The sequence below is a fragment of the Chiloscyllium plagiosum genome, chromosome 5 (genome assembly GCF_004010195.1).
Source record: "Chiloscyllium plagiosum isolate BGI_BamShark_2017 chromosome 5, ASM401019v2, whole genome shotgun sequence".
Classification (NCBI taxonomy): domain Eukaryota; kingdom Metazoa; phylum Chordata; class Chondrichthyes; order Orectolobiformes; family Hemiscylliidae; genus Chiloscyllium; species Chiloscyllium plagiosum.
The window spans coordinates 48,324,768-48,340,900 of record NC_057714.1 but is presented as its reverse complement, the minus strand read 5'-3'; the positions used below and the strand labels follow the sequence as shown (position 1 = coordinate 48,340,900).

The 16,133-nt window shown below is 41.8% G+C and overlaps 1 protein-coding gene across 2 annotated transcripts in view; it reads left to right on the top strand.

Moving 5' to 3' along the window:
• stx17 (syntaxin 17) overlaps positions 1–16,133 on the top strand; it is a 114,895-nt gene that overhangs the window by 50,016 nt on the left and 48,746 nt on the right. For both annotated transcript variants that reach the window (XM_043690043.1, XM_043690042.1), the window contains exon 3: positions 2,237–2,302. In XM_043690043.1, the coding sequence (XP_043545978.1) occupies positions 2,237–2,302 (66 nt within the window). The remainder of the gene's footprint in view (positions 1–2,236; positions 2,303–16,133) is intronic.

The window sequence follows — 16,133 nt, the reverse complement described above, 5'->3', positions numbered from 1 at the left end:
GTGGACATAGCCTTAGAATTAGAGGGGGTAAATTCAGAACAGAAATGTGGAGACATTTCTTCAGCCAGAGAGTGGTGGGCCTGTGGAATTCGTTGCCACAGAGTGCAGTGGAGGCTGGGGCGCTAAATGTCTTCAAGGCAGAAATTGATAAATTCTTGATGTCACAAGGAATTAAGGGCTACGGGGAGAATGCGGGTAAGTGGAGTTGAAATGCCCATCAGCCATGAGTGAATGGCGGAGTGGACTCAATGGGCCGAATGGTCTTACTTCTGCTCCTATGTCTTATGGTCTTATGGTAAAGCTTTACTGTGGCCATTATTGTCTCAGATCTCATGACCCCAGAATTTATAGCTCATAATCCCACTTGGTTTCCTGACCTAATTTTGGGAAGCTCTGTCTTTTGCACTCACCTGCTAACCTCTGCTGGCCTAGAATTGCAAATCTTTAAAAATGTCCTTCACTTCCTTTCTGGTGAATGTGCATAAACATTTTTAGAGATATGGAAAAAAAATCAATTTAAGTGGCATTCCTAGTGGCAGCCCAGAAGTTCCTATCTGTGCCAATCACGAGTTTATCTTTATAAGTGGCACCAGAAACATGGCAACATGGATGAGGTTGGCCCAGTAGCAAGAGAGGTGACTCTGATGTTGGTTGGTCTGGTGCAGGAGGCGATGAGGAGGTGGTGGAGGAGTATTGGAGCAGCGACAAAGGTGCAGCCTGAGGATCGACGACTTTGATATTTGTTGTGTCAGGTGTAGATGGCAACATAACAGTGGTGGAGGGTAGACAGCGCAAGCGTTATTGATGATGAGCTGGCTCAGGACTGATATAGCATGAAGAGAGTCTATGTTTTTTTCATATCTTTAATTATTCAAAGCAGCATCATTTTGTGGCAAAAAATGGAAGCTTTTCACTACTTTAGTTATTTCTAATGTAAAATATGCGTGACAATAAAATTAAAATCAAATTATTGCAATGTGCCGCTGCACAGAGAAAAGTAAAAGTCCTGTGTATTTAACTACGTAGGCTGCGCACAAGCAAAACTAATTGAGTAGACATTGTGAATGCATTTCATGTCATTATTTTAACATTGCAGTCGCAGCATTTGGAAAATTGTTAGAATCTACATCTAAGCTAGTGTGTGGGTTTGGAGAGCTTTTGTTTTTTTTAAAGAAAACATAGTGTTCTCATTTGCAAGATTTTACTGCATGTATGATTTTAGAACATTGGTGTACTTGTGAGTCTGTAATTTTGTAAACATATTTCAGTTTCTTTACTGTGGTAATCTTTTTGCTATCGTGCAGTAATCAGAGAGAACCCTCTGGGAAGTATGAGAAGTGAACAGCCAATTTGGGTAAAATAATTTGCTAACTAAACTGGTCCCGTCCAGTTAATTGCACCAGAAAGCAAAGCATTTTCAATCCTCATTCCTGCATACCATGATTTTGTATAATATACTTTTTAATAGTTGCAGTGTGCAGAAGCAATAACACAATAAATATAGATTTCAAATCCAGGACAAGTTCAATCCTAAATTACCTCAAAGTAATTGCTTCTCCAAATCATAGCCCTTTCAGGTGAAAGTTTCAGATAGTGAAAGTATGTAATTTATTACAAGACTACTCGAGCAGGCGTGATGGTGGGGGGATTGAGAGAATTTCGAGAGTTGGATTCCTGATTTCGGTAGAACTCTCCCAAATTAAACTGGGAGTGGGATCAGCCCAATGCACAAATCTATGAGTGATTGATACCAATTAGGCTTCTTAATGAGCTACTGGTTATCCCTGAGCCCGCATGAAATCAGTGGATATAATGGAACTTGCAATACCTCTGGTATCTTCTGAAGGCTGGTCAGCCAACAAGGCTAGGTTTGCTGGTGACCTTGTGGGGGTGGGAGGGGGGGGGGGGGTGGGGTGGGTGGAGTGGACCCTTCATTAACAGACACCATATCTAGTTAAGGGACCCAGTATCAGGGAGGGGTCAAGGCTGCTGAATGTTGTCCCGTTGCATTTGCCTCACCTTTTTGCGCCCCTCCTTACTCAGACAACTCCTTTCTGTAATGCTCAGTCTGCACTACTCATTACATTGAATATTTTTAAAGTATACATACTAAAAGTAAATCAGAAAAGTAGAATGGTACTTAAAATTAAAAATCACGATTCTTAATACCACTTGGATCACACTTGTCCAAGAGTACTTACATTATTTTTATTATTCTGATACTTTCTTTTTACAGTATCGGCGATGGAGTCAATGGGACAAGCTGCACCAGGAGCACATTAATGCAAGCCGTACGGTGCAGGTAAATAATGTGGTGTGCCTTCTTTTTAGCTTAGCATATGGTGGCACAGTGGTTAGCACTGCTGCCTCACAGCGCCAGAGACCCGGGTTCAATTCCCACCTCAGGCGACTGTGTGGAGTTTGCACATTCTCCCCGTGTCTGCGTGGGTTTCCTCCCATAGTCCAAAGATGTGCAGTTCAGGTGAATTGGTTATGCTAAATTGCCCATAGTGTTAGGTGAAGGGGTATGGGTGGGTTGCGCTTCGGCGGGTCGGTGTGGATTTGTTGGGCCGAAGGGCCTGTTTCCACACTGTAAGTAATCTAATCTATACAGTTTTTAAGTTGAAAATGATTTGAGTACCATTGCCAGGAATTCTTCCGCCTACATATGTTTGCTTATCTGTATTGTTAATCTGAAAAGGGGATCTTTCAAATATGTTTTGTCAAAGTAGTAAAATAAAATAGATTGCTTCACAGCTTCAGCACTTTTAGAATTTATGTGTACATTGTAACTTCCTGGAGTAGTTAATTTAATTAGAAAATAGCATTATTTTTAATTTGCTTTTTAGGAATCCTATTCTAGAGTCCTTAAACACTTTTAATTGTAAGATCTCTCAGCAGAACTCAGCCGTTCCTGTAGTGATGCTGATAAACTGTTAGTGTATGATTGAAGTTAAGCTTGTGTTAAATAATTGATTCTAAATTTTGTGGCTTAATATATCTTGTTTGATTTGACTCAAGCCAATAATTATTCACCTTTTCCATTCGTGATTAAAGCTTTAACTGTTGATTGGCAAACATGTAAACACAGTGAAACAGCTAATTTAAAGCATTCAAGTATAAGTACATATATGTAGAAAAAACAGGAGTGGGCCATATGACCACATGGGTGTGCTCTGCTAGTCAATGTTATGCTGAAAGTCCATATCAACTTCATATCCCTGCCCTGTTCCTATGTTCCTTAATTTTGAGGTTATGCACTTTGCCAGGAAGAATAGAGGAGCTGAATATTACTTAAATGAAGAAGACTGCAGAAAGCTACAGAACGGAGGGATTTGTGCATGAATCACTAGAGGTTAGCATCCAAGTTCAGTGAGTAAAAGGGAAGGTCAATGGACCAATGGCCTTTGTTTTGAAGGGACTGGAATGTAAAAGTAAGGAAGTTTTGCTAAAACTATATATGAGGCACCAATCCGGCTATAGCTGGAATACTGTGAGCAGTTTTAGGCCTGTTATCTAAGGAAAGATATTCTAGTATTAAGTTACCTGGAGAAGGTTTACTCAACTGATACTGGATGTGGAGGGATTGTTCTGCAAAGAGAGGTTGGGTAGATTGGGCCTGTATTCATTGGAGTTTAGAAGAATGAGAGGTGACCTTATTAAAGCATGCAAGTTTCTTAGAGGACTTGACAGGGTAAACATGGAAAGATTGTTCCTCCTTGTGGGAGAATGGTGGCCAGAGGGCATATCTCAGGATAAGGGGCCATGCATTTAAGACAGAAATGAGGAGGAGTTTCTTCTCTGAGGGTTGTGAACCTGTGGAAATCTTTATTATTAATGGTTTGTTAAGTATACATAAGGCTGAGACAGACAATTTCTAATTGGAATTTAGAAAAATGAGAGACAATTTTTCAGAAACTTATAAAATTCTAACAGGACTCATGCAGCATAGGTGTTCCTGATGACTGGGGAGCCAGCTCCAGGGGTCACCGTTTAAGGATATGGGATAAACCTTTCAGGATTAAGGTGAGATATTTCTTCATCCAGAAAGCCTATGGAATTATCTGCCACAGAAAGCAGTTGAGGCTAAAAACATTGAATATTTTCAAGAAGGAGTTAGACATAGTTCTTGGGCTAAAGGGATCAAATGGTATGGGAAGAAATTGGGAACAGGATACTTGATTGAATGATCAGCCATGATCATATTAAAAGGTGGAGCAGGCAGAAAGAGCTGATTGGCCGTACTCCTGCTCCCATTTTCTATTTTTCTATGGAATGAAGAGTTATAGAGAAAAGGCAGAAAAGTAAAGCTGACAGTTATTAGATCAGCTGTGATCTCATTGAATGATGGGGTAGACTCAATGGCCTGAAGAAGGGCTTATGCCCGAAACGTCGATTCTCCTGTTCCCTGAATGCTGCCTGACCTGCTGCGCTTTTCCAGCAACACATTTTCAGCTCTGATCTCCAGCATCTGCAGACCTCACTTTCTCCTCAATGGGCTGAATGACCTACTTCTGCTTTTGCATCTTATGGTCTTAATTCCCTTTAGTGTACAAAAATCTGTCAAACTCACTATTGAAAATCCACATTGACTGACTATCAACAGCTTTTGGGATAAGAGAATTCCAAATGTTTAAAAATATTTTGCTTTTCCACTTTTCTTCCCAAAGTGGATAATTTCATGTGCTTTACATTTGGCTAAAGATGCACTAGCCTAACTTTTTCCTTTTGCAAATGCAATAATTTCTTCTTCATTTTGTCTTCTACCCTTCAAAATAAGGAGTGATTTCAGATATATTACACCCAGTTTTTGCAAAAGTCTCAAGCCAACTGTGCAATTTAAGTATCAGTACTTCTTAAACTTGCTGCATTATGTAAACAACCTTGCAAGAAAGGATCGTCATTCCGAAAACATTGTTTTGAGCAGAATGATAAATGTTCTAGTCCCTTCTTACAAAGTTGTATTAAGAGCATTGGATTTCTGAGAAGACAAGTGAGGACTGTAATGTAATGAGAATGTTACTAGATTACTAAACCAGAGGCCTAGGATAATGTTCTGGGGACAAAAGTTCAAATTCCACCACAACAGATAGTGGAATTTAAATTCAGTAATATGTCTGAAATTGAAAAGTATTCATAGTTATGGGGACCATGGAACTAACACGTATCTGATTCGCTAATATCCATTAGAAAGGAAACCTGCCTGCATGTGTCCCAAGAGCCCTAGTGCTTGACTCTTAACTGCTCTCCAGAACAATTCTGGCCTTGTCAGTGATGCTTACATGCCATTAAAAAACAAAACAAAAGCTCAGAAATTGTACTTTTAGAGGACAATGGTTAGATTTTTATGATGCAGATTAACATTTGCCTATTTATTTTAAATATTGGTTCTGTAATAGAAAAGAAGGAAAGACTTTAATTTGTTTAAGCATTGTTCACTACCTGAGGACATCTCAAGCCACTTTATAGTCAATGCAATATTTTTGAAGAGTAGTCACTGTTGCAATGCAGGAGAACATGGGAACTAAGTTGCACACATCAATATATTACAGCAGCATTTAACTAAATGATTAAGTGGTCTGTTTTTGATGAGTGGATGAATGTTGGCTAGGAACATTTTTCAAACAGTACCATAAAATCCTTTATGTCAAGTTGAGAGAGCTCATGGGACCTTGCTTTATCATCTAATGCTCCATATAGGCAGCCTGGCTAGTTTCAGGTCATTCAGACCCCAGAAGTATTTGTGCAACATTTTAGGATTATGAGGTTTAACATTTGCTAGCCAGACACCAAAGTGAAGATAGTCTGGAGTGTGCACAAGATGGGTTATGTGAAACTGTATTTTGAGGATCAACTGGGGCTCAGGCTATTTTGGATTTGGTGTGTGATGAGAAAGGGAACTTTTGGGAAATAGTGATCGTAATAGAATTTTACATGAAGTTTTGAATGTGACAATTCATTCTGAAATTAAAATCTTAAATCTGAGCAAAGGAAACTGAGGGTATAGGATGAGGATAAATTGCTTAGGATGGATTAGAAAATGCACTGAAGGATTTGTCATTAGACAGGTCTCAGAAGGGAATAGCAGTTGATCCAACGGATGCATTAATGGGTTATCATTTAACATTCTTTAGTTCTCTTAAACTGTTCCTGCCAGCTGGAAGCTGGCAGATGTAATTCTACTATTTAAAAAGGAAGATAGAGGAAAAGTGGAGAACTAGACTTGTCACTTGACGACTGTAGTAGAGGAAATGTCAGCAACCACTATACAAGGTATGATAACTGAATATTTTATAAAAGAAAATGGAAAAATTGGACAGTGCTAACGTGGATTTATAGAAGAGAAATTGAACTTGACAAAATTATTGGACGTCTTGAGGATGTTACTTGTTGCACAGACATAGAAGAACCAATGTGGGCAATGGCATTAAGAAGACTATCTATAATGACAAGGCAAGCTTAATGGGCTGAATGGCCTACTTCTGCTTCTGGGTTTCCTGAATTTGTCTTATTTGATGCACTAATTTCATCTGTTTTTCCTGTGACTACATCTCTTTGTGATAATTGTCAGACTAAATTGGCTGTATTGGTTGACTGACTCACTGTGTTTGAGATGAAAACTGTTAAGGAAAAATAAGCCAGATCCTCAGAACTGGGACCAGTTCCAATACCGAACAACCCAGATGGCCTCCTTCTTCAAAGACCGCAATTTCCCCCCAGACGTGATCGACGATGCCCTCCACCGCATCTCCCCCACTTCCCGCTCCTCCGCCCTTGAGCCGGGATATATTTCCCTCCCCTCCCCTATCAGCGTTCCGAAAAGACCACTCCCTCCGTGACTCCCTTGTCAGGTCCACACCCCCCACCAACCCAACCTCCACTCCGGCACCTTCCCCTGCAACCGCAAGAAGTGCAAAACTTGCGCCCACACCTCCCCCCTTACTTCCCTCCAAGGCCCCAAGGGATCCTTCCATATCCGCCACAAATTCACCTGCACCTCCACACACATCATCTATTGCATCCGCTGCACCCGATGTGGCCTCCTCTATATTGGGGAGACAGGCCGCCTACTTGTGGAACGTTTCAGAGAACACCTCTGGGACACCCGGACCAACCATCCCATGGCTCAACACTTCAACTCCCCCTCCCACTCCACCAAGGACATGCAGGTCCTTGGGCTCCTCCATCGCCAGTCCATAGCAACACGATGGTTGGAGGAAGAGCGCCTCATCTTCCGCCTAGGAACCCTCCAACCACAGGGGATGAACTCTGATTTCTCCAGTTTCCTCATTTCCCCTCCCCCCACCTTGTCTCAGTCAAATCCCTCAAACTCAGCACCGCTTTCCTAACCTGCAATCTTCTTCCTGACCTCTCCGGCCTATCACCCTCACCTTGACCTCCTTCCACCTATCGCATCTCCAACGCCCCTCCCCCAAGTCCCTCCTCCCTACCTTTTATCTTAGCCTGCTGGACACACTTTCCTCATTCCTGAAGAAGGGCTTATGCCCGAAACGTCGATTCTCCTGCTCCTTGGATACTGCCTGACCTGCTGCGCTTTTCCATCAACACATTTTCAGCTTAAGCTAGATCATAGTCTTGTTCAACTATTGGTTAGGCCCATTATCTTGGGGGTTGGGGGATGAGTTTGGGTTGTCATTTTGCATATTTAACTAAATAATCTTTTGAGAGAAGGACAAAGAAAGAAAAATACATTTGGGGCTCAGTATTACCTACTTCCCTATGTCAGCTTTCACAATTTATGTTTGTGAAATTTGAGATCACGTTGGATATTTGATTCATCAGCCAGGAACTTTCCTGTGGGGTTGCAGTACTTGAAGTTATTCCAACATTCAGGCTTGAGCTGATAAGGGCAAGTGACATTTGTGCCACACAATTGCAAGACAAAGACCATCTCCAACCAGAGAGAATTTAACCATTTCCTCATAACTTGACATTAACAGATCCTTGGGCAGAAGCCGTTTAACTACTGAGCAGAAACTGAGCTAGACCAACTTACAATACTGTAGCTACAAGGGCAAGTCAAACTCTGGGAATTATGCAATGAGTAATCCATCTCCTGACCCTGTGTAGTCTGCTCATAATTACAAGACATGACTGTGGTGGATTACTCTCTGAAGCTGCATTCATCTAGGACTACAACAACACTCAAGAAGCTCTATACTATTCAAGACAGAGCAGTCAACTTGACTGACACACTGGAGCCCTCCCAAGTTTTATTTTAATATTGACATTTTATTCTTACATTTATATCTGATTAATCTTGATTGAAGTCTGTCATTGTACAGCACTGCTTCTCCGCTTTAGTCATTGATCAGTTTGAATTTTTGGATTTTCAGTTTTAGTCCAATGTTGTTGTTAAGCCGTTGCAAGTTAATCTGTTAAAGAAGTTAGTTAGTTTTACTTTGAAAGAGAAACCAGTGTGTGTGGTTGCGCTTAAGTGACCACAAAAAATTGAAAACCTTCAATAGGTATTATTTGGACTGCAAGTCTCAGTGACTCAGACTTTTGCTTTTTTTTGATTAAGTAAACATCAGCTTTGATCACATTAAGCATTTTAACATGAGGTAGGAGCAGTAGAAACATAATTTTTTTTGGCGGGGGTGGGGGGGGGGAGTTTAGGCCCGTGTAAGTTTTAGTAATTTCTTTGTGTAGTTCATGACTTTTTTGACTACGTCTTAAAGACTTTCACAATATTCACCATCAATGACTGATGAGAGGGATAGAGAGATTTCTGTCAGTTTTGCTGACATTTCTAGTTGACCGACTGTTGCAACTTTATTTTGACAAATACTGTAGAATCGAAACCACTGAGGTATGGGTTATAACAAGTTATAATCTATAACAGTCTGTGGTCTGTTGTAACAGTTATACATCGTTCATTTGTAACATATTTGTTGTTAGAATTTTATGTTTATGTAATTGAATCTGCCTATTGTCTAAAATATTTATAAAAATAATATTAACAAAGAATACACAGTATGGAAAGTTTTAAGGGGATGTTACAAGGAATAACCTGACAAGATGCATGATTGGGACAATCATTTTGAACAGCCTCCCGTCAAAAGACCATAAGAAATAGGAACAGGAGAAGGCTGTTTGGCCCCTGAGCCTGCTCTGCCATTCATTAGGATCATGGCTGCCTGACATTCCTCACATCCACTTTCCTACCCTTTCCCTTGATTCCTCTACTAAGAATTTATTTATCTCCGCCTCAAATACATCCAAGGAATTTGTCCTTCGAGCTCTCTATGGCAAGGAGTTCCAAAGATCCTCAACCCTCTAAGAGAAGAAATCCCTCCTTACCTCAGTCTTAAATTGATGCTCCTTTACTCTGAGACTATGCCGTTTGGTCCTAGACTGTCCAATGAGAGGAAAGATCCACTCAGGAATCACCCTGTCAAGACCCTTAAGAATCCTCTATGTTTCAATGAGATTGTATCTTATTCTTCTAAATTCCAGTGAGTAGAGTCCCAACCTCTTTAGCATAAGATAATTACTCCATATCATGGATCATCAAAGTGAACATTCTCTGAACTGCCTTCAGTGAAATAATATCTTTTGAATAACGTGACCAAAACTACTCACTGTCGTCACAATGTGATCCCACCAGCACCTTATACAGTTGCAATAAGACTTGCCTACTTTTATACTCCAACCGTTTAAGTAAGGGTCGGGGATCCAAGATGGTGGTGAACTGGAAGGTCTGCACCCAACTCAGGCGTAGTGGTGTTTTTGCCTGCCCCCACTTAGGTTTCTTTTGGAAAAAAATATTGTTAAAGGGTTGTGGAACTGTTTAAATCCTGTTTTGTTAAGCAAAGATGACTAAAGGGAAAAGTTCAACTAAGTCCCAACACACTGGGCATTCACTGACAGCATCGGGCACGCCCGCGACTGTGACCGCAGCTGCAATGGAATCACCTACCCAGCAGACCATGGCTGTAGAATTTGTGCAGCTTTGGGAGATGATCGAGGTGTCGGTTGAGGAGAGTCGTACTCGGCTGGGGTCGATTTCGGCCATGCTGTACAAGCATGAGAAGGAGCTTGGAGGACTTGGAAAGCAGATGGAAGAGGTCGAGCAGCGGACTGCAACATTGAAGACCGTGATCGAGTCCTCGACAGAGTGAATCCAGGCCCTCGAGAAACAGGTCCAGGCCTTAACCAAACAAGTTGACAACCTCGAAAATAGAGGTAGGAGAAAGAATATCCTTGTCATGAATCTGCTGTAGGGAGCGGAGGCAAGCAAGTGTTTTTGAAGACTGGCTGCTACGATGCCGGGGCGGGCTGGATGAAGGTCGACAGAGTTCACTGGGTTATGGTGCAATGGTCTGGCCGGACCAGCGCCCCCACCTGGTTTTGGTGCGATTCCAGTTCTACAGGGCAAGCAGAGAACTATGGAAGATTCCAAAGTGCTGGGGAAGGATCCACAGGCCTCAATTTATAAGGCATCCAGGATAATGTTCTTTCAAGACTTTTCTGCATCTGTGATCTGCAAAAGGAAGTCATTTGATGAGGTTAAAAAAAAAACTGAGGGACTTTGGTATTCAATATTCTGTAAGGTACTTGGTGGTGCTTCCTCATGAGATGACTGTATAATCATTTGCAAACAATTGCCTGATCGTGCACAATTGGTGAGGATAACGGCAAGATGGTCACTATACAAAACCTTTACCCATTTGATAAAGACCTTGCCCAAGCCAAACCGCTTTAAAGTATAAAAAGAATATGGCCACTCGACCTGGTCAAATGCCTTTTCTGCGTCTAGAGAGATCACGAATCCCTGTATTGATCGTTGTTGACATACTTGGATCATGTTAAGTAACCTGACATTATTTGATGATCTGTGACCGTTTATAAAACCCGTCATATCCTCCTTAATGATGAAAGGCAGCACAGTTTCTAGTCTTAGTGCAAACGTCTTAGATAGGATTTTGAAATCAACATTTAGAGTGAGATGGGCCTATAGGAATCACAGTCCTGCAGGTCCTTCCTTTTTTTTTAAGGATAAGAGAGATATTTGCCTCTCTTAAAGATGGTGGAAGGAAGCCATGACTATGTGAATCGTTAAACATACTTAGCAGCAGTTCTGACAATATACTTAGAAATTCCTTATAAAACTCACTGGGAAGTCCATCAGGATCAGGAGCAGGCACCTTTCCATTCTGAAGCTGCCTCACAGCCTCCTGCATCTCTTGCACCAACAATGGGGCATTAAGGAGAGACTGTTGCTCAGGGGTCACTCCTGGAAGGTCCAGACTCTTAAAAGACTCCACCCTAGCCCACACATCCTCACAACTTCAAGACTGATATAGTTTAGAGTAAAATTTCCTAAATGCTGTGTTAATTCTTTTAGAATCATAGGTTAAATTTCCAGCATCTTCCCTGATTGTGGTGATGGATTGGGGAGCACTCCTTTTCCTGGCATGGTACGCTAAGTACTTGCCTGGCTTATCCCCGTGCTCAAACAGCTTTTGTTTTGCAAATGTAAGCTCCCTCTTAGCTGTCTGTGGGAGCATGGAGTTCAGTGTAGACCAAAGTGCTGTGATCCTCTGCAGTTTAGCCAATGAGGGCCTATCAATGTATGCCTTTTCAGCTGCCTTCAGGCGTGTCTCGAGTAAGCTTTGCTGCTCACTCTGATGCTGTTTCTTACTGGCAGAATAGGAAATAACTAAACCACGAGCATCGGCTTTAGCAGTTTCCTAGAGGTGGATTACTGGCCGAGTCTGAATTCATGTCTAAAAAAGTCCTGGATTCAGTACAAAAGAATTCAGTTATAGGGTCATAGAGATGTACAGCATGGAAACAGACCCTTCGGTTCAATCCGTCCAACCCAATCTAGTCCCACCAGCCAGCACCCGGCCCATATCACTCCAAACCCTTCCTGTTCATGTACCCATCCAAATGCCATTTAAATTTTGCAATTGTACCAGCCTCCACCACTTCCTCAGGGACCTAATTCCATATACGTACCATCCTCCTGCGTGAAAAAGTTAGGTCTCTTTTTATCTTTCCCCTCTCATCCTAAACCTATGCCCTCTAGTTCTGAACCCCCCCCCCCCCCCCCCAACCCAGGGAAAAGACTTTGTCTATTTATCCTATCCATGCCCCTCATAATTTCTCCCAACTCCTGTACTCAATACTCTGACCAATAAAGGAAAGCATACCAAACGCCGCCTTCACTAGTCTATCTACCTGCGACTCCACTTTCAAGGAACTATGAACCAGCACTCCAAGGTCTCTTTGTTCAGCAACACTCCCTAGGACCTTACCATTAAGTGTATAAGTCCTGCTAAGATTTCCTTTCCCAAAATGCAGCACCTCACATTAATGTGAATTAAACTCCATCTGCCACTTCTCAGCCTATTGGCCCATCTGATCAAGATCCTGTTGTAATCTGAGGTAACCCTCTTCGCTGTCCACTGCAGCTCTAATTTTGGTGACTTACTGACAAACTTACTGACTATACCTCTTATTCTTGCATCCAAATCATTGATATAAATGACGAAAAGTAGTGGACCCAGCACAGATCTTTGTGGCACTCCACTGGCCACAGGCCTCCGGTCAGAAAAACAATCCTCCACCACCATCCTCTGTCTTCTACCTTTGAGCCAGTTCTGTGTCCAAATGGCTAATTCTTCCTATATAATCCATGAGATCTAACCTTGCTCACCAGTCTCCCAATGGGAACCTTGTCGAACCCCTTACTGAAGTCCAGAGTAGTAGATCACTTCTACTACTCTGCCCTCATCAATCCTCTTTGTTAGTTCTTCAAAAATCTCAATCAAGTTTGTGAGACACGATTTCCCACGCACAAAGCCATGTTCTCTATCCCTAATCAGTCCTTGCCTTTCCAAATACATGTACATCCTATCCCTCAGAATTCCCTCCAACAACGTGCCCACCACCGACGTCAGGCTCACAGCTCTATAGATCCCTGGCTTGTCCTTACCACCCTTCTTAAACAAATGCACCACATTATCCAACCTCCAGTCTTCGGCACCTCAGCTGTGACTATCGATGATATAAATATCTCAGGAAGAGGCCCAGCCACTTCTCTAGCTTCCCACAGAGTTGTAGGGTACACCTGATCATGTTGTGGGGATTTATCCACCTTTATGCGTTTCAAGACATCTAGCACTTCCTCCTCTGTAATATGGACATCTTTCAAGATGTCTCCATCTATTTCCCTACATTCTATATCTTCCATATCCTTTTCCACGGTATGTACTGATGCAAAATACTCGTTTAGTATCTCCCCCATTTTCTGTGGCTCCACACAAAGGCCGCCTTGCTGATCTTTGAGGGGCCCTATTCTCTCCCTAGTTACCCTTTTGTCCTTAATGTATTTGTAAAAACCCTTTGGATTCTCTTTCATTCTATTTGGCAAAGCTATCACATGTCCCCTTTTTGCCCTCCTGATTTTCCTATTAAATATACTCCTACTGCCTTTATACACTTCTAAGGATTCACTCAATCTATCCTGTCTATACCTGACATATGCTTCCTTCTTTTTCTTACCCAAACCCTCAATTTCCTTAGTCATCCAGCATTCCCTATACCTACCAGCTTTTCCTTTTACTCTAACAGGAATATACTTTCTCTGGATTCTCATTATTTCATTTCTGAAGGCTCTCAATTTTCCAGCTGTCTCTTTTTCTGCAAACATCTGCCCTAATCAGCTTTTGAAAGTTCTTGCCTAATACCGTCAAAATTGGCATTTCTCCAATTTAGCATTTCAACTTTTAGATCTGGTCTGTTCTTTTCCATCACTATTTTAAATCTAATAGAATTATAGTTGCTGACCCCAAAGTGCTCCCCCACTGACCCTCAGTCTCCTGCCCTGCCTTATTTCCCAAGAGTAGGTCACGTTTTGTACTTGCTCTAGTAGGTACATCCACATGCTGAATCAGAAAATTTTCTTGCACACTCTAAACAAATTCCTCTCCATCTAAACCTTTAACATTATGGCAGTCCCCATCTATGTTTGGAGAGTTAAAATCCCCTACCATAACCACCCCAATATTCTTACAGATCGCTGAGATTTCCCTCTGACTATTTGGGGGTTTATAATACAATCCCAATATGGTGATCATCCCTTTCTTATTTCTCAGTTCCACCAAAATAACTTCCCTGGACGTATTTCCTCCTACAGTACAGCTGTAATGCTATCCCTTATCAAAAACACCACTCCCTCTCCTCTCTTGGCTCCCTTTCTATCCTTCCTGTAGTATTTGTATCCTGAAACATTAAGCTGCCAGTCCTGCCCATCACTGAGCCGTGTTTCTGTAATTGCTATGATATCCCAGTCCTATGTTCCTAACCATGCACTGAGTTCATCTGCTTTCCCTGTTCGGCCCCTTGCATTAAAATAAAAGCAGTTTAATTTATTAGTCCTAACTTGTTTTCTGCTTTGTCCCTGCCTGCCCTGACTGTTTGACTCGCTTCCTTTCTCAACTGTACCAGTCTCAGATTGATCTCTTTTCTCAGTATCTCCCTGTGTCCCACTCCCCCCCACCTTACTAGTTTAAATTCTCCTGAGCAGTTCTAGCAAATCTCCCTGCCAGTATATTAGTCCCCTTCCAGTTTAGGTGCAATCCGTCCTTCTTGTACAGGTCACTTCTACCCCAAAAGGGATTCCAATGATCCAAAAATGTGAATCCTTCTCCCAAACACCAGCTCCTCAGCCATGCATTCATCTGCTCTGTCCTCCTATTCCTGCCCTCACTAGCTCGTAGCACAGGGTGTAATCCAGATATTACTCTCGAGAACCTCCTTTTTAAATTCCTGCCTAACTCTCTGTAATCTCACTTCAGAATCTTAACCTTTTCCCTTCCTATGTCGTTGGTTCCAATGTGGACAATGATCGCTTTCTGGCCCCTCTTCCCCCTTAAGAACATTCTGCACCCTGTCCTGGTACCAGGGGAGCAACATGACATTCTGATTTTTCACTGCTGGCCACAGAAACCTCTGACTGTACCTCAGACTAGAGAGTCCCCTAACATAATTGATCTCTTGGAACCCAACGTACCCCTCATTGCATTAGAGCCAGTCTCAATACTAGAAACTTGGCTGTTCATGTTATGTTCCCCTGTGAATCGATCACCCCCTACATTTTCCAGAACAGCATGCTTGTTGAAATGGGTATAACCACAGAACATACCTTACCTGTACTCTTACCTTTCTTGGAGTTAATCCATCTTATGTCACTGTATCTGAGCCTTTTCCCCCCTTCCTATAACAGCCATCCATCACATACCGTTGCTGTTGCAAATTTCTCATTGCTTCTGTCTCTCCAACTGATCTGATAGGATTCGCAACCAACAGCATTTATTGCAGATATAATCTGCAGTAACCTGTAAACTCTTCTTAAGCTCTCACATCTGACAAGAAGCACATATCATTCTACTAAAGGCCATTTTTGTTCCTTCACAATCTGCAGACCCAGAAAATAACACCGTCTTATTCCTTTAGAAAACACTGCCCCAGGTTAAATTAATAGTTGTGGCTTATATTTTAAGTTTAATAAAGAGACATATCTCAAAAAACATATAATCAAGAAAGAACCCACTCCACTTTCTACAGCAGACTTTCTGTAGGCCACACTTAAAACTATTCACTTATCTGTTTCTGTGCTGTGACTTCACCCAAACAGTTCCTCTAAGATCAGTTGTCTCTCTCTCTCTCTCTCTCTCCCCTGCACTGACTTCGCCATATGCTTACTTTGTCTGTTCTTCTCTCTTTTAAAACTGCTGTTGTTTTGACTATTTTTTTCCAAACTTCCAAAACAATGCAACAGCATATGAAATAGTAATTGCTACTCCTGGAATTTGAGGAAATCACCTCCAACACCTAAAATACCTCAAAAAAGGAGTAGCTGTTACAGCCAGAAATTTTTCCCATCCTCCATCTTGGATTACCCAGAATCCTTTCGTTAATCTGCTATCCTTAAGATGAAGGGGTCCGGACACCAGTGCCTTGAACCTACCATAGTATATTTACACTGGAGCGTGATCAGAATTAGTGATATTGCCAATTGTACATGACACCACTGAGCCCAAATGCGCTGTGGGAGTCCACAAGAGATCAATCCTGGTATGGTATTTGTGCTGGTTCGA